At 48.0% G+C, this 19590-nt stretch overlaps 1 protein-coding gene across 1 annotated transcript in view; it reads left to right on the top strand.

The window, feature by feature from the left end:
* The window catches only part of slc60a1a (solute carrier family 60 member 1a), an 80610-nt gene that overhangs the window by 21894 nt on the left and 39126 nt on the right, over positions 1-19590 (top strand). Inside the window, exons 2-3 of the mRNA XM_078420897.1 lie at positions 12208-12406; positions 15269-15511. Coding sequence (XP_078277023.1) covers positions 12208-12406; positions 15269-15511 — 442 coding nt within the window. The remainder of the gene's footprint in view (positions 1-12207; positions 12407-15268; positions 15512-19590) is intronic.

Here is a 19590-nt window from a genome sequence, read left to right as displayed (position 1 = left end):
CAGCGGCAGAGTCGTTGCCTTACAGTGCCGGAGACCCGGGTTTCAAACCTGACTACGGGTGCTGTCTGCACGGAGTTTGTACGTTCTCCCCGTGACCCGCGTGGGTTTTCTCCGGGTGCTCCAGTTTCCTCCCACGCTCCAAATAGGTGCAGGTTTGTAGGGTTAATTGTCTTCGGTAAGCATTGTAAATCGTCCCTCGTGCGTGGGATAGCGCTAGCATATACGGGTTGACCGCTGGTCGGCACGGACTTGGTGGGCCGAAGGGCCTGTTTCTGTACTTCATCTCCAGTCTAAAGCGATTAACTGGAAATTAGTTCATCTGAAACGAGAACGGAAAATGCTGGAAGCAGGTCAGGCTGCATCTGTGGAAAGAGAAACAGTTGAACACTCGTATCACAGGATGTTCTACCTGACCTGCTGGCTGTTTCCATCATAGCCTAATGTATTTTGCCTCGGAAAATAACTGCAGATGCTCGTACAAATGAAAGGTATCACAAAACGCTGGAGTAACTCAGCGGGTCAGGCAGCATCTCTGGAGAGAAGGAATGGGTGACGTTTCGGGTCGAGACCCTTCTTCAGACTGATGTCAGGGGGGGGGGGCGGGACAAAGAAAGGATATAGGTGGAGACAGGTTTGAACCAGTGGTATGAACATTCTCTAACTTTAGACAGTTCCTCTGTCCCTCTCTTCCCCTCCCCCTTCCCAGTTCTCCCACTGTCTTCCTGTCTCCACCTATATCCTTTCTTTGTCCCTGACATCAGTCTGAAGAAGGGTCTCGACCCGAAACGTCACCCATTCCTTCTCTCCAGAGATAATAGACAATAGACAATAGATAATAGGTGCAGGAGGAGGCCATTCGGCCCTTCGAGCCAGCACCGCCATTCAATGTGATCATGGCTGATCATTCTCAATCAGTACCCCGTTCCTGCCTTCTCCCCATACCCCCTGACTCTGCTATCCTTAAGAGCTCTATCTAGCTCTCTCTTGAATGCATTCCGAGAATTGGCCTCCACTGCCTTCTGAGGTAGAGAATTCCACAGATTCACAACTCTCTGACTGAAAAAGTTTTTCCTCATCTCAGTTCTAAATGGCCTACCCCTTATTCTTAAACTGTGGCCCCTTGTTCTGGACTCCCCCAACATTGGGAACATGTTTCCTGCCTCTAACGTGTCCAACCCCTTAATAATCTTATGCTGCCTGACCCGCTGAGTTACTCCACCATTTTGTGATGCCTTCATGTATTTTGCCGGTCATTGTCCTGTGTTATTTACCAAGTAAAACGTGCAACCGCCACCATGCAGCGGCCAATTCACACTGGACGAGGCACCAATGTTCAGAACCATGGCACTGATGCATGATTTCAAGTCCTACATTTGGTCCTGTAAGTTTAAATTCAGTGAATTTAACAAATCTGAATTTTTTTTCACCCGAGTTAGTCTTTGTAATGGTGGCTATCAAATTATTACCTCGGCTTTACTTTAGACGTGAGAGTTACAGTGGGGGGCACAGCAGGCCCTTCGGCCCACCGCACCGAGTCCGCGCGCGACCAGCAGCGATCATCCCGCACACCAGCAGTCAGTGTCCTACACACCAGGGACAATTTACAATTTTGCAGAAGCCAATTCATCTACAAACCTGTATGTCCTTGGCGTGTTGGAGGAAACCGGAGCACCCGGACAGCAGCCATAGTCAGGATCGAACCCGGGTCTCTGTGGCGCTGTAAGGCAGCAACTCTACCGCCGTGCCGCCCCTTTGATGGAGCCCTGGTGTGCATTTTCTCCATTTCCTACACGTCTCCTCTCACCTTTGCCTTTCTCCAGACAGAGCAAGCTATGTATTGCCCAGAGCGACGACGAGGCCAACAACAACGGAGCAAGTAATTAAACAGTCATTTACTAACTGACTTCAAACTAACATCACCCTAAGTTACGTAAAAATGGCTGCCGCCTGCCTAAGCCTCAACAGACCGTGTCCTCGCGGAATCCGCGCCAGTCCCGCGTCACCACCTCTGGATGGTGTTCCCAATCTGCCGCGCACCCCTGACGCTAATGGCCGCTAGAGATGGCCGCCGGAGATGGCCGCCGGAGATGGCCGCCGGAGATGGCCGCCGGAGATGGCCGCCGGAGATGGCCGCCGGAGATGGCCGCCGGAGATGGCCGCCGGAGATGGCCGCCGGAGATGGCCGCCGGAGATGGCCGCCGGAGATGGCCGCCAGAGATGGCCGCCAGAGATGGCCGCATGCACACAGGATGCTGGCACACATACGCAAAAGCTAACCGGACCTTTAGGGACGGTTCAGAGCAGGGATAGAGTGCCTCTAGTCCTCAGCTCTCACCCCCTCCATCCTCCGCCCGGCATCTCACCGTTTGCCATGTGCACCAGTGCCAATGTGTTTGCTCCCACCGCCTCACCTTCCCCTCTCCCCATCCTTCAGCGGGAATAACTCTCTCCATCATTTACTGGACGGCATGTCCTTCCCCATCCCCTGATATTCACCCATGCCACTGCAGGGGGAGGGGAGTGCAACACTTGCCTCTTCACCTCCTCCCTCACTACCCTCATACAGCGACCTGACCAGCCCATGTTTAGAAGTCTTGCCCCTATTGCCTCCAGCTTCAGAATCATGGGTCATTTTGTGCCAGTTTTCTATTCTGCCTCATTAGCCTCGTAGGTTCTTGGAGTAAGATCCTGTCGGCAGGGAATTAAAAAAAACCATTCCTTCCTTTTGTTTATTTTGGTACTAGGAACTGGATTATAACTGGTTAAGCTCATTTCATGGAAACTTAAACAGCCAGCAGATAAAGGACATGTTCGCCCCTAGCTCTGATCCCAGAAATCTTATCTCTGGTGTTCCTCAAATATTTGTGCATTGTAGGAGTTGTTGTGATTGCACCTATTTTCTCCGTTGAACTATCTCTTAATGGAAATTGACTATTTTGTTATCATTTTCTGGGAAGCGTTGTTTTATTGATTTTGAATGTCTGCATTGAGCAATCTTGTTATTGATGCAGTGCCAGGCGAGGGAAAATAATTAATTTTGGTCTTGATCAATGGCTCTCCAAAGACGTACAGGTATGTAGGTTAATTGGCTGGGTAAATGTAAAAATTGTCCCTAGTGGGTGTAGGATAGTGTTAGTGTGCGGGGATCACTGGGCGGCACGGACTTGGTGGGCCGAAAAGGCCTGTTTCCGGCTGTATATATATGATATGATATGATATGATAATTGGATAGCAGCATGCAGACATTCAATTGTTATTTTGATGATTCGCATTGAACAAGGGTTGTAAAATCATCCTCCACCATTTAGTGCTTCATGGCACCGGTTCATAAATGCATCATAAGGCAGGCTAATCAATACCTTGTCATTAGCAGAAAGAATATTGGCAATTCAGGGAAGAAATGGGAGATTATAGAAACTGAGTCGCCTTTCGTTATGGTTATTCTTGATGCACTTTCAACTTCTTCTTTCCGAAAGTACTATGCTTCATTGGGATGCAAGATAACAGTAGCCAACTTAGATGTCATACACCGCCAATGCCATTCGGGGGAGGCACGGTGGCGCAGCGGTAAAGCTGCTGCCTTACAGCGCCAGAGACTCGGGTTCGATCCTGACTACGGGCGCTGTCTGTACGGAGTTTGTGTGTTCTCCCTGTGACCTTGTGGGTTTTCTCCAGGTGCTCCAGTTTCCTCCCACGTTCCAAAGATGTACAGGTTTGTCGGCTAATTGGCGTCGGTAATTTATAAATTGTCCCTAGTTTGTAGGATAGTGCTAGTGTACAGGGTGATCGCTAGTCGGCACGGACTCGGTCGGTAGGAAGGGCTTGTTTCCACGCTGTATCTCTAAAGTAAAGTAAACTGCTCTCCTCTTTTCAATAAGTATTATTACTCATTGGGAGACAAGGTAACAGTCCCAACCAAAATGTCGTGGCCCACCACTGCCGAAGATTTGTCAGGTCAGAACGGAGAGTCTGAAGAAGGGTCCCGACCCAAAACATTACCCATCCTATTCTCCAGAGATGCTGCCTGACCTGCTCAGTCACTCCAGCACTTTGTGTCAATTGTGTAGGAAGGAACTGCAGATGCTGGTTTAAACCGAAGATAGACACAAAATGCTGGAGTAACTCAGCGGGACAGGCAGCATCTCTGGAGAGAAGGAACGGGTGACGTTTTGTATCGAGACACTTCTTCAGACTATTTATTGGTCAATTTTGGTTTGTGCTTGTAGAAGCATTTATGCTTATCGCATCCATATCAGCATTTACCGTCTGTGTGTGTGTGTGTGTGTAAATGGCTCCAGACAAATTGGCTGTACCATTTTCACAATCTCTTCCCAGTCATCCACCTTCCCAATGTAACCTTTAATATTGATGTTGTTTCTATTACTGGCTCATGATTAGATCCCTTCATGACTTTGACTTTGCTTCAACTTTGTGACTTCCCAAGTCCTTAAAGCCTTCGTAGGTCCTTCGATTCTGGTCTCTTGCACGTCCCATGATTTGTTCATCGATGGACCTTCCATCAGCCAAGTAAATCCTACTCTCTGACATCCCCTTACTTAACCTCCCAGCCTATTCTTACTTCATCGCTGAAATCCTTTCTCTTTGATCAAGTCTTTAGTTTAGAGATACAGGGCGGAAACAGGCCCTTCGGCCCACCGAGTTCGTGCCGACCAGTGATCCCCGCTATCCAACACACACTAGGAACAATTCACAATTATCTCAAGCCAGTTAACCTACAAACCTGAATGTCTTCGGAGTGTGGGAGGAAACCGGAGATCCTGGAGAAAACCGGCACAGGAGGTCACGGGGAGAACGTACAAACTCTGTACAGACAGCGCCCGTAGTCAGGATCGAACCTGGGTCTCTGGCGCTGTAAGGCAGCAACTCTACCGCTGGCCGTTCGTATTTAGTCTTCCATTCGATTGACTTAGGATGGTGTTTAGAAATGTTACGATAGTCATTCAAATTTTTTATCAGAAAATACCTCCATGAAGGCTCTCGGAAATATATTTTCCAAGTTTAAGACACAAGTAGTTGTTGTATTTAAGACTGAACTTGAGATACCGAATAGTGAAAGGCCTGCATAGTGTGGATGTGGAGAGAATGTTTCCACTAGTGGGAGAGTCCAGGACCAGACGGCACAAGCTTAGAATAAAAGGATGTTCCATTAGAAAGAAGACCAGGAGGAATTTCTTTAGCCAGAGTGTGGTGAATCTGTGGAATTCACTGCCTGTGGAATTCACTGTGGAGGCTGTTTTGGGGTATTTTTACAGTGGAGTTTTGACAGGTTCTTGATTAGTAATGGCGTCCATGGTTATGGGGAGAAGGCAGGAGAATGGAGATGAGAGAAAAAAGATAGATCAACCATGACTGAGATTCGAGGGGCCGAATGGCCTAATTCTGCTTCTATGACTAGATCTATAATGTCCAAACAGGCCCTTCAGCCCTGACTATCTTGAATTGACCTTGACTAGACTTGCACTAAACGTTATTCTCCTTATCACGTATCTGTACGCTGTGGATGGGTCAATTGTAATCATGAACGGTCTTTCCACTGACTGGTTAGCACTCACCAAAAGCTTTTCACTGTACCTCGTTACATGTGACAACAAACTGAAATAAAGAGTCCATCTTGACCAGCGATCAACTGGACACTACACTATCCTACACACCAGGGACAATTTCCAATTTGCAGAAGCCAACGAAGCAACCAACCTGTGCATCTTTGGAGTGTGGGAGGAAACCGGAGCACCCAGAGAAAACCCACGTGGTCACAGGGAGAACGTACGGATTTTGTATGTTCTCCCCGTGACCTGCGTGGGTTTATTCCAGGATCTCCGGTTTTCTCTCACACTCCAAAGACCTCCAGGCTTGTAGGTTAATTGGCTTGGTATAATGGTCAATTGTCCCTCGTGTGCATAGGATAGCGTTAGTGTATGCAGGCATCGCTGGTCGGTGTGGGCCGCAGGGCCTGTTTCCGCGCTGTATCTCCAAACTAAACGTCCACGCTCCGTACGGAGAGCACCCGTGGTCGGGATCGAACCCGGGTCTCTGGTGGCGTAAGGCGGCAACTCTACCGCTGCGCCACCGTGCGGCCCTGTACCGTGCGGGTCCTTTAACCATTCCTGCCAGATCCTTTGTCGATCCTCGGTGCTCTGTCTGGGATTCCCAGAGTGTCTCCTGTTACCAGGTGTATCCTGTACCAAGTCCTTGCCTTGATTTGTGCCAGGTTTCCTCTTCCGTATGTCACTTTGTTCAAAATTCTATGCACAGACTAGGCCCTCTAAATCCGTGTGGGGGAAATAGAATAGATGCGGAGCATTTGTTTGTCTCGATGGCAGTCAGATAATTTCTTCCTTCACCCTCCCCCCCCCACACCTCCTCACCATGAAAACTTAACTAAATATAACATATCCTTCAATTGTCCTCTTCGGTGATGTGTGTGCAGTTCCCAGCTGATAGTGGACTTGGTCTTGATTGTTGATTTAACTGCACATGACTTAACAAATAAAATAATGATCTGGTTTCCATTGTGTTGCACTTAACCTATCCCATGACATACACATGCCGTTAAAATTCTTGACGTAAAAATGTCACTTCAAACTATGAATATGGTTTTTCTTTTCAAGCGAGGATACGTCCCATTGAACAAAGTCATTGTTCACGTTAGTGAGTCACGGTGGAGAATTTCAATGAGTGTTTTAACAATAGCATTTTTTTTTAAAAACAACTTTTATTCTTTGTGAATCTATCGGAACGAACAATCTCTGGAGAAAATTTTAATTCCCTGCTGTCGTGGGATATTTGTAGTGAGGGGGATGGAGGGGAAAAGCAGGCAATAAGGGGCCAGATTGTCGTGGGTTTGGTTCACACCATCGTTCAGTTAATTTTTAGATATAATTTTAGACAGCTGAGTACATGTGTCAGGCTGCCAGGGGTTAAAGGGGAGAAGTCAGGAGAATAGGGTTAGCAGGGAGAGATAGATCCGCCATGAATGAATGGCGGAGCGGACACGAGGGGCCGAATGGCCCAATTCTGCTCCTATCACTTATGATCCTATAATATAATGTATCTGTGGAGTTGTGGACGGTGAAGAGGGCCATCAAATGATACAGTGGGGTTGCCCATCAGCAACAGAAACCAGCACAGAAATGACGGATGGAGTTTATTCTGAGCAATTGTGAGGTGTTTTAAACAATGGGAGGTCGATGGGAAAAGTATACAGTTAATGGCAAGATCCTGAGCAGTATTAACACCCTTAACAGGCGGCACGGTAGCGCAGCGGTAGAGTTGCTGCCTCACAGCGCCAGAGACCCAGGTTAGATCCCGACTACGGGCGCTGGCCTGTCCGGAGTTTATATGTTCTCCCCGTGACCAGCATGAGGTTTCCCCGAGATCTTCGGTTTCCTCCCACACTCCAAAGACGTATGGAATTCGCTTGGTGTAAATGTAAATTGTCCCCAGTGTGTGTCGGATAGTGTTAATGTGCGGGGATCGCTGGTCGGTGCGGACTCGGTGGTCCGAAGGGCCTGTTTCCGCGCTGCATCTCTAAACTAAACTAAACCATTGATGTACAGAGGGATCCTTGGGTCTATGTCCACAGCTCTCTGAAAAGGCCACACATGTCGATAGAGTGGTAAAGAAGGTATTTGGTGTGCTTGTTTTCATTGGGTGGGGCATTAAATATAAAGATCGGGAAGTCATGTTGCAGATTTGGAGAATGGTGAGGCTGCGGTTGGAGTATTGTGAGCAGTTCTGGCCATTACTGGAAGGATGTGAACACTTTTGCGGTCATGTTAGAGTTGGTTTGCCAGGTTGCTGCCTGGATTAGAGGATATTGGCAATAAGCAGACTTTGGCCAAGCTTAGATTGTTTTCTCTGGAGCATTGGAAGCTGAGGGGAGACCAGATAGACGTATATACAAACATAGAAACATAGAAAATAGGTGCAGGAGTAGGCCATTCGGCCCTTCGAGCCAGCACCACCATTCAATATGATCGTGGCTGATCATCCAAAATCAGTACCCCGTTCCTGCTTTCTCCCCATATCCCTTGACTCCGTTAGCATTAAGAGCTACATCTAACATTAACTCTCTCTTGAATACATCATATATATAAAATGATGAGGGGCATAGATAGGGTAGACCATCAGAACCTTTTCCCCAGAGTGGAAATGTCAAAGACTAGAGGGCATAGCTTTAGACAATAGACAATAGACAATAGGTGCAGGAGGAGGCCATTCAGCCCTTCGAGCCAGCACCGCCATTCATCGTGATCATGGCTGATCATTCTCAATCAGTACCCCGTTCCTGCCTTCTCCCCATACCACCTGACTCCGCTATCCTTAAGAGCTCGATCTAGCTCTCTCTTGAATGCAGTCAGAGAATTGGCCTCCACTGCCTTCTGAGGCAGAGAATTCCACAGATTCACAACTCTCTGACTGAAAAAGTTTTTCCTCATCTCAGTTCTAAATGGCCTACTCCTTATGCTCAAACTGTGGCCCCTTGTTCTGGACTCCCCCAACATAGGGAACATGTTTCCTGCCTCCAACCTCTTAATAATCTTATACGTTTCGATAAGATTAGGGGAGAGAGGAAAATTTGAAAGGGAGTGTACAGTGTTTTACACAGAGAGTGGTGCCTGGAGACAGATGCAATAGAGACATTTAAGAGGCTTATTAATAGGCACAAGTACATGCCTATACATACAGGGGTTTGGATCAGGTGCGGGCGGGGGAGATTAGTTTAACCTGACATCATGTTCGGCACAGCGATTGTCGGCCGAAGGGCCTGTTCCTGTGCCGTGCTGCTCTCTGTGTGGGAAGGAGCTACAGATGCTGGTTTACACCGAAGATAGACAAAAAATGCTGGAAGTAACTCAGCGGGACAGGCAGCATCCCTGGAGAGAGAAGGAATGGGTGACTTTTCGGGTCGAGACCCTGCATCAGGCTGCTCCTATGTTCTATGTGCTAACTTAAGGCGACAGGAAAGAATTTTAAAGGGAACTGAGGGATGGGTATTTGATGTCTGGAATGAGCTTCCAGAGAGATGTGGTGTAAAATTTGACACGTTTAAGAAGTGTTTGGACAGAGACTTAAATATGTATGGCATAGAACAGGCCGAATGCAGGCAAACACAACGGACCTAAAACTATCTGTGTAGTACAACTCTATAACTCTATGGAAATGTTATGTCAGTGGAGGTGAAGGGGTGGGTGGGGGGAGAAGAGAAGGGTGGGGGGTGGGGAAAGGGGGGGAGAGGTGTGGGGGGGGTGGAGAAGTAGGGTTGCCAACTGTCCCGTATTAGCCGGGACATCCCGTATTTTGGGCTAAATTGGCTTGTCCCGTACGGGATCGCCCTTGTCCCCTATTAGGCCCAGTGGGGCGCTGTAGGCCCGGGCGCTGTAGGCCCGGACAGTGTAGTAGGAACAAAAACTGCAGATGCTGGATAAAATCTGTGCCTACCTTCCGGACAGTGTAGGCCCGGAGGCCCAGGCGTAGCTTAACGGAGTTTGCCTAGCAACCCGCCTCCCGGCCCGGGCGGCCGCCATTGGTGGAGAGGGAGCACGTGGCCGCTGGCTGGGTGAGGTTACGTGGGGCGCGGGGCGATGACGTCACCTTGTCCCATATTTGGGAGTGCTATAGTTGGCACCCTTATGGAGAAGAGAGAGGTGGGGAGTGGAGAACGAAGGGGAGAGAGAGGTTGGGGGGGGGGGGGGGTGCTGGGGGCGGTGTGGTGGGTTCAGTGAGGTTTCAAATTGTCCTGGTTCCCATTTTGACCACCAGTAATTTACCATTCTCTCACCTTCTTGTACTTATTTGTGCAAGTGTTGAAGGAGGAAAGTTCCTTAAGAGCCTGCACTAATTATCCTTTCCTCACAAAGAGAGTGTACATTCCTACTCCTGGAGTAGGTGTGTCCTTTACTACTTGTTCCATTGTCGAATGTTTAGTATAAATACGGGGCGGCCTGTTTCTGACTGACTTGTTCTCTGTAACCACAAAGGAATAAACAGTTTACTTCCCTGCCAAGGCATTGCAACAAGAGAGCTTATCATCCCTCATATAATCTACTGTCGTGACAACAGGTTGCACGCATATATACATGCTAAAAGACGTAAATCATCCCAAGGTACCTCACAGGCAAAATATAGTTTGGTCTATGTGCCACGTGTGCCAAGGTACAGTGAAAAGCTTTTGTCGCGTGTTAAGCAGCCAGCGGAAAGACAATACATGATGACCATCGAGCCATTCACAGTGTACAGATGCATGATAAAGGAATAACGATAATTGCAAGGTGGAGCCGGTAAAGTCCGATCAAAGATAGTCCGAGGGTCCCCGATGAGGTAGACAGTAGAAACATCGCAGTGAGGTAGAAAAAGGGGTAATGGGACTGAGTGCCACTCATCGACTGAGTGAACATGTTGGACATTAAAGAATGACTTCCAGATGTCAACCTCTCCACATCGGCGAGACCAAACGCAGGCTCGGCGATCGTTTCGCTCAACACCTTCGCTCAGTCCGCCTTAACCAACCTGATCTCCCGGTGGCTCAGCACTTCAACTCCCCCTCCCACGCCCAGTCTGACCTTTCTGTCATGGGCCTCCTCCATTGTCATAGTGAGGCCCAGCGCAAATTGGAGGAACAGCATCTCATATTTCGCTTGGGCAGCTTACACCCCAGCGGTATGAACATTGACTTCTCTAACTTCAGAAAGTTCCTCTGTCCCTCTCTTTCCCCTCCCCCTTCCCAGTTCTCCCACTAGTCTTCCTGTCTCCTACTACATCCTATCTTTGTCCCGCCCACTCCCCTCACATCAGTCCGAAGAAGGGTCTCAACCCGAAACGTGACCCATTCCTTCCCTCCCGAGATGCTGCCTGACCCGTTGAGTTACTCCAGCATTTTGTGAGTACCTTCGATTTAAACCAGCATCTGCGTTTTTTATTTCCTACTTAAAAGAGTCTGAAAGGTGAAGCGGTGAAGGGAAAGAATTCTAGAGCATACAGCATTTGGGTAATTGGGAATGTGGATAGGTAATGTCTCGGGTCAGGAGCCTTCTTCAGACTAACAAAGAACTGGAGTAATTCAGTGGGACACAAAGTGCTGGAATAACTCGGCAGATTAGAGAGACGAGCAGAAATTCTTCAAAGTAGGCCTACCTTGAGGAGATTTTGGTGTGGTTTGGAAAGAAGGGTCCCGACCGGAAACGTCACCTATCCATGTTCCCCAGAAATGCTGCCTGACCCGCTGAGTTACTCCAGCACTCTGTGAAAAGTCACGTATCCATGTTCTCCAGAGATGTTGCCTGACCCGCTGAGATACTCCAGCACTCTGTGAAACGTCACCTATCCATGTTCCCCAGAGATGCTGCCTGACCCGCTGAGTTACTCCAGCACTCGTAAACGTCACCTATCCATGTTCTCCGGAGATGTTGCCTGACCCGCTGAGTTACACCAGCATTTTGTGTCTGTCTTTGGTATAAACCAGCATCTGCAACTCCTTGTTATTACATTTTTTTTACAAAACCGCACGTCTTTGGGATGTGGGTGGAAAGCGGAACACTCGGAAGAAACCCACGCAATGACAGGGTGAGCGTGCAAACTCCACACAGACAGCAGCTGAGATCAGCGTTGAACCCGGGTCTCTGGGGCTGTGAGGCAGTAGCACGACCAGCTGCGCCACTGTGCCGCCCATTAAGGGAGTCTTAACTTGCCCCAACAGCATTTAAAGTTAGACACAAAAAGCTGGCGCAACTCAGCAGGACAGCCACCATCTCTGGAGAGAAGGAATGGGTAACGTTTTGGGTTGAGACACATCTTCAGTCTCGACCCGAAACGTCACCCGTTCCTTCTCTCCCGAGATGCTGCCTGCCCCGCTGAGTTACTCCAGCACTTGGTGTCTATCTTCGGTCTAAACTAGCCTCTGCAGTTCCTTCCTCCCCTCATGGAGTCAAATCTCCATTGGGTTGATTACTGCAAGAATTTCAATGACCAAACATGGGTGATGAAGGTCATTGAGTGCTTGTTGAAATGCCAGATCCGAGCCACCACTCCACTTGCTTCAGGCACGGTTCGACTGACCACACTGCAATAGTAGCTCAATAGAGTCGGGGGGGGGTGGGGGAGAGGGAGACACGGAGGTGTGGAAGGGTAAGGTGTGAAGGTTCGTCCCTTGCCCGCTGTGTTAATAGGGTTTGCAACTGTCTTCTCCAGGTTCTCCTGCTCTCTGACCGCACTGTTCATCTCCACTCTCCTGATCTCGGCCGTCTTCTCCATCATCCCCTTCTGCAACAATGTGATCATCCTTGCCTTTGTCTTGGCGGTGGCTGGGTTAGCCATGGGCTGCATCGACACCATCGCTAACCTGCAACTGGTCCGCATCTACCAGAAGGACTCGCCCATCTTCCTACAGGTTGGCAAACACTGCGAGAAAATGCTGCTGTTGAGATGTGTTTCTTTGACTTGATCTACATTGACCCCAAGGGTTAACCCTAAGCGGCTTGGATGAAGGAATGGGTCGACAGAGCTTGCATTCACTGGAATTTAGAAGGGTGAGAAGGGGATCTTATGGAAACATATACAATTCTTAAAGGATTGGACAGGCTAGATGCAGGAAACATGTTCCCGATGTTGGGGGGAGTCCAGAACCAGGGGGGTCACAGTTTAAGAATAAGGGGTAAGCCATTTAGGACGGAGTTGAGGAAAAACCTTTTCACCCAGAGAGTTGTGAATCTGTGGAATTCTCTGCCACAGAAGGCAGTGGAGGCCAATTCACTGGATGTTTTCAAGAGAGAGTTAGATTTAGCTCTCAGCGCGAAAGGAATCAAGGGATATGGGGAAGAAAACATGAAAATGGTACTGATTTAGGATGATCAGCTACGATCACATTGAATGGCGGATGCTGGCTCAAATGACCTACCCCTGCACCTGTTTTCTATGTTTCTATGCAGAAACAGAATGTCCTACTAAAATTATACAAGCCTAATGAAACCATACCTTGATAATTGTTTGCCATTTTGATTCTCTTATTCGATAAAACATATTCATGTTATAGGGCCAGTGTATAAAGGTTCATTGAACTGAAGTCTGGGGTCATATGTAAAACATAAAGGGTTGGATTAGCTCAGTAGATCAGGCAGCATCTCTGGAGGACATGGACAGGTGATATTTTGGGTCGGAACCTTTCTTTAGACAGATTGTAGCGGGGGGAAGAAGCAATTGACTGCCCCCACCCATTTCAACACATTGACAATTGTCAGTCAGGGGAAATAATCTTTCAACATCTCCCCTATAACTTGCTCCAAAATTGGTCCATGTTTCCATGAGAGCACTGCACACCTGGTCTTCAACTGGAGGCGTGGGTTCAAATCCCACTTCTGACACCATGTTTGTGGGTGTATATATTCAGAGTCACTCAAGTCTTTGTACATGCGTTCTTTATTAACAGATCACTAGCAGTACAGATGCTGGCTACTGTTACCCCCAGCTCCCATGATAGTCTGGTGACTAGCAGGCCAGTACTAGGATAATGCAGTACAAAACCCGATGTGGATTATGGACCGGATGCGCAACAGTAAAACCAGACACGGATCTACAACATGGGTCCCTTTCACTCAGTATCTTCGAACAGAATAACACCCTTGTTCCAGCAATGAGACTTCTGTCTCATTCCATGTCAGGCGGGAAACAGGCCCTCCGGCCCAACATGTCCCATCTATACTAGTCCCACCTGTGCGCGTTTGGCCTAAATCCCTCCAAACCTGTCCTATCCATGTACCTGTCTAATTGTTTCTTAAATGTTGCGATAGTCCTTGCATCAACGACCTCCTCCGGCAGCTTGTTCCACACACCCGCCACCCTTTGTGTGGAAAAAGATAGCCCTCAGATTCCTATTAAATCTTTCCCCCTTCGCCATAAACCCATGTCCTTTGGTTCTCGATTCCGAGACTCTGTTAGTCTACCCGATCTATTCCTCTCATGATTTTATACACCTCTATAAGATCGCCCCTCATCCTCCTGCGCTCCAAGGAATAGTCAAGAGTGTTTAATTGTCAAAAAAAGGAACAATGAAATTCTTACTCGCAACAGCACGACAGATATGCAAACATATAGTGCATAGCGTAGATATAAAAACGCAGATGGACAAATAAATGGACAATGTCCTTGCCTAGAGTTAAAAAAATGAATCCTTGCACATTGCTGCCTAAATGGACGCGCAATGCTGAGGCACACTTGAGTGTATTAAATGGTCCCCTGAAATATTCTGGATGGGAGTGTATTAGCTGAAAGGAGGGCTTCAACAAACTTGGATTTTGTTTTTCTGGAGCATCGGAGGATGGTCAGCAATGGAAGAATATCAAGTTATGAGAAGCATCGGTCAGGTAGATGATCAAAGTCTTTATCCCTGCATCGAAATTGTCACCTACTAGAGGGCCTACGTTTAAGGTGAGATGGGGAAAGATTAACGGAGATGTGTGGGGCAGGTTTTTTTACACAAGAGGGCTGGTGCCTGGAACGTGATGCCAGTGAAATGGCAGAAGCAGATACAACAGCAACATTTAAGAAGCATTTAAGCAGGGAATAGAAGCATAGAAACATAGAAAATAGGTGCAGGAGGAGGCCATTTGGCGCGTCGAGCCAGCACCGCCATTCATTGTAATCATGGCTGATCATCCACAATCAGTAACCCCTGCCTGCCTTCTCCCCATATCCCTTGATTCCACTAGCCCCTAGAGCTCTATCTAACTCTCTTTTAAATCCATCCAGTGAATTGGCCTCCGCAATTCCACAAATTCACAAAAAAGTTTATTCGCGCCTCAGTTTTAAATGGCCTCCCCTTTATTCTTAGACTGTGTGGCCCCTGGTTCTGGACTCCCCCGACATTGGGAACATTTTTCCTGCATCTAGCTTGTCCAGTCCTTTTATAATTTTATACGTCTCCACATAGGGATTTGGACCAGGTGCAAACAAAATAGGTTTAGTTTAATGAAGCATCGTGGTCAAAGTTGATGAGGTGGGCCAAAGGGCCTGTCCCTGTGCTGTACTTTTCTATGATCATCAGTCTGAAGAAGGGTCTCGACCCGAAACGTGACCCATTCCTTCTCTCCTGAGATGCTGCCTGACCCGCTGAGTTACTCCAGCTTTTTGTGATGCCTTCGATTTGTACCGGCATTTGCATTTATTTTCCTACGCAATGATATCTAGTTACTTTATTTTTCAATGATTGACTGTGGTGACTTTGGCTGTGATGTGAGCTTATCTCTTCCATTGACAGGTCCTCCATTTCTGTGTTGGCTTTGGTGCTTTCCTCAGTCCAATGATAGCCGACCCCTTCCTCTCGGAAGTAAACTGTATGCAGAACAACCTCACTGCCAACGGCACTACGGCCGACTTGGCACACATCCGAAATTCCTTGGCACACCCGCACGTGGTGAACGAGACCGACATCATTCTGGAGACCAACGGGATTTTCATCTCCAACGTGTCCTATGCCTTTTGGATCATGGCTCTGATCAATGTAAGTAAGAAGTTGTGAATCTGTGGAATTCTCTGCCTCAGAAGGCAGTGGAGGCCAACTCTCTGAATGCATTCAAGAGAGAGCTAGATAGAGCTCTTAAGGATAGCGGAGTCAGGGGGTATGGGGAGAGGGCAGGAACGGGGTACTGATTGAGAATGATCAGCCATGATCACATTGAATGGCGGTGCTGGCTCGAAGGGCCGAATGGCCTAAACTTGCACCTATTGTCGATTGTCTATTGTCTATTGTCTATTGTCTATACGGCACAGGGGGTTTAATAACATTTGGAAATGACAAAGGAGGCCGAGCGGGGAGAGGGATGTCGGACTCCACTCCGTAAGACCAGTCCCGCAGACCGGACTTTGGAAATGGTGCCAGATTTAGAAGGATGAGAGGGGATCTTATTGAAACGTATAAGTTTATTAAGGGGTTGGACACGTTAGAGGCAGGAAACATGTTCCCAATGTTGGGGGAGTCCAGAACCAGGGGCCACAGTTTAAGAATAAGGGGTAGGCCATTTAGAACGGAGATGAGAAAAAACCTTTTTCAGTCAGAGAGTTGTGAATCTGTGGAATTCTCTGCCTCAGAAGGGAGTGGAGGCCAATTCTCTGGATGCTTTCAAGAGAGAGCTGGATAGAGCTCTTAAGGATAGCGGAGTCAGGGGGTATGGGGAGAAGGCAGGAACGGGGTACTGATTGTGAATGATCAGCCATGATCACATTGAATGGCGGTGCTGGCTCGAAAGGCCTATTGTCTATTGTCTATTACATGGCGACTCAAAAGAATTTCACTCTCTGACACAAAAGCACTATTGAGCTATTGATGAAATTACCCATCAAGTTTACTTCACACGGTGGGTGCAGAGGCAGAGTTGCTGCCTTACAACGCCAGAGACTCAGGTCCGAGCTGTCTGTACGGAGTTTGTACGTTCTCCCCGTGACCGGGTAGGTTTTCCACGGGATGTTCCGGTTTCCTCCGGATGTACGTGTGATTGCCAGTCAGCCTGGACTCGGTGGGCCGAAGGGGCCTGTTTCCGTGCTTTGTCTCTAAAAAAAGGTTAAATGGTTAAGTTTCAAGGTTAAATGCAAGGTTAAATCTCCCCCCACCTTCTCCCTCTCCCTTCACACTGATAGGCATATCATCTCATAGAAGGCAAAAGAAAATCCTGTCCTTGGGGCACTGTGGGTGCTGTCTGTACGGAGTTTGTACGCTCTCCATGTGACCTCGTGGGTTTTCCACAGGTGCTCCACACTCCAAAGACATTAGCGTTAATTGGCGTCTGTAAATTGTCCCTTGTGGGTAGGATAGAACTAGGGTCCCTTGGCAATGCAGGAACATTTGGGCAGCAATATGCAAGAGTTTGTTTTTTAACTCGAGGCAAGGACAATGGTTCAGCGGTAGAGCTGCTGCCTTATAACGCCAGAGACCCGAGTTCAATCCTGACTACGGGTGCTCTCTGTGTGGAGTTTGTACGTTCAACTCTCTGACCGTGTGGGTTTTCTCCGGGTGCTCTGGTTTCCTCCCCTCCCCTTCGACCCAACTTGCCTGCACCGACCAGCATTTCCCATCTACACTAGTCTCACTTGCCCATAATCCCTCTAAACCTGTCCAATCCATGTCCCTGTCTAATTGCTTCTTGGACATTGCGATAGTCCCTGCCCCAACTACCTCCTCTGGCAACTCATTTCATACACCCATCACTCTTTAGTGTATAGGATAAAACTGGTGTACAGGGAACACTGGACTCTTGCCTGATGGGCCTGTTTCCACACTGTTTCTCTAAACTAAACTAAACCTGACTCTGCCCTCGTATTGAACCACCAGGTACCAAAGAAACGGTTGATTTTACCCATCACGTCTGTGCTACCCTCAAAGAGATGTCAACTTAATCTCACTATCCTTGTAGACACATTGACTTCTCCAACTTCAGATAGCTCCTCTGTCCCTCTCTTTCCCCTCTCCCTTCCCAGTTCTCCCACTAGTCCTCCTGTCTCCTACTACATCCTATCTTTGTCCCGCCCCCCTCCCCTGACATCAGTCTGAAGAAGGGTCTCGACCCGAAAACCTCACCCATTCCTTCTCTCCAGAGATGCTGCCTGTCCCGCTGAGTTACTCCAGCATTTTGTGTCTACCTTCAATTTGAACCAGCATCTGCAGTTATTTTCCTACACTTTCCCCTCACTATCCTTGTAACTTTCTTCATGAAAGTTACTGAAGAATCTGTTTCCAGTTTTCCTTGCACAGAGGTCGTCTGATCAAAGAGGCTTCGAGTGTAAAAATAAAGCCCAAATCTCCTCATCTCCACTCTGGTCCTTGAGTCAATTATCTTGAATCTTTATCCCGTGGTCAGTGCGCTGACCGCCATTGTTAAGTTTCTCCCTTGATCCAAGCATGATGTTGTAATTACTCACAAATACCAACCAACGGGATCAAAGCATTCCTCGTATTTATTTTAAGTGTTCTTATCCTCTGATTACGACCCGATGGCAAAAACTAAATGCTTGAAGTCGAGAACTATCCCGGACGTTATTGTTCAAGAAAGGATTGTGTCATTCCTGCATCATTTGCCAAGGTACACTGTAACCTCACGGCTGAAATAGTCCACTCCTTTCATCGTTTAGACGTTCACCCGCGTTGCCTAATCAAAATTGACTTCTGGCAAACCAATGCTTTGTCCAAATCCTCGTCTTTGTTCTCGCCTTGTTATGGCTCCTACATGCCTCCTTCTCCCCAGAACTTCCAATCAGGGCCGTCTTAACGCATGGGCCTGATGGGCACTTGCCCGGGGGCCCACGAGCATAGGGGCCCCATGCTGATCTGTGTATGTTAAGTGACTTGCAATAAATAAATACTACTTTAAAAATGTAGGTTCAATAAGTGATTTTTTTGCAACATTTTCGGTCCCTAAGTGCTTCTCACAGTGATCTGTAAGTGCTTTTCGCAACAATGTAGCACCCTAAGTCCATCGCTAAGTGCTTTTCGGTAAGTGCTTTTCGGTAAGTGCTTTTCGCCGGCACGACAGGGGGGGGGGGGCTGGTAGGGAAAGGGGAGTGGGGGAGAGTAACGGTAGGGGCCCCAGTACACTGCTTTGCCCAGGGGCCCATAATGCTGTAAAAACGGCCCTGCTTCCAATACTCTCTCTCTGATATTTAAGGCAGAGATGGACGGATTCTTGATTAGTCCGGGTGTCGGGACTGATTTCCTCCAGTGGGAGAGTCTAGGACCAGAGGGTCACAGCCTCAGAATTAAAGGACTTTCTTTTCGGAAGGAGATGAGGAGGAATTTCTTTAGTCAGAGAGTGGTGAGTCTGTGGAATTCATTGCCACAGAAGGCTGTGGAGGCCGTTGATAGATATATTTAAGGCAGAGATAGATAGATTCTTGATTAGTACGGGTGTCAGGGGTTATGGGGTTGAGAAGGAAAGATAGGTCAGCCGTGATTGAATGGCAGAGTAGACTTGATGGGCCGAATGGCCTAATTCCTCTCCTATAACTCATGAATTCTGATCATCATCAATTCATCCTCATTTTCCGCTTGGGCAGCTTGCCACCCAATGGTAGAGTCATAGAGTCACAGTGATACAGAGTGGAAACAAGCCCTTCAGCCCTACTTGCCCACACCGGCCAACATGTCCCAGCCGCACTAGCCCCAACTGCCTGCATTTGGTCCATATTCCTCCAAACCTGGCCTATCCTTGTACCTGTCGAACTGTTTCTTAAAAACGGCGGGATAGTCCCTTCCTGTTAAATTTTGTCCCCTTCACCGTAAACCAATGTCCTCTGGTCTTTGATTCACCTACTCTGGGCAAGAGACTCTGTGCATTATAGGGTATGAACATTGAATTCTCAAACTTCAGATAACCTCTACAAACCACCTCCCCTCCTTCCCCATAAACAACCCCCCGCCCCCCTCTGCTCCCCTCCCCTGAGACTTGGCTGACTTTGTACCTACCTCTCCTCTCCCTCTCCACCTACATTCTTAAACAATTCCCGCCTGGTCAATCCTCTAGCTGCACAATTCGCAACTCTCTAATCCTTTGGTCTCGCACCTTGTCTAACCATCTGCCGATCATTAACCCC

The sequence above is a fragment of the Rhinoraja longicauda genome, chromosome 24 (genome assembly GCF_053455715.1).
Source record: "Rhinoraja longicauda isolate Sanriku21f chromosome 24, sRhiLon1.1, whole genome shotgun sequence".
Lineage (NCBI taxonomy): Eukaryota > Metazoa > Chordata > Chondrichthyes > Rajiformes > Arhynchobatidae > Rhinoraja > Rhinoraja longicauda.
Note: the sequence above shows the minus strand (reverse complement) of the source record. Positions and strands in the feature narration are given on the sequence as shown.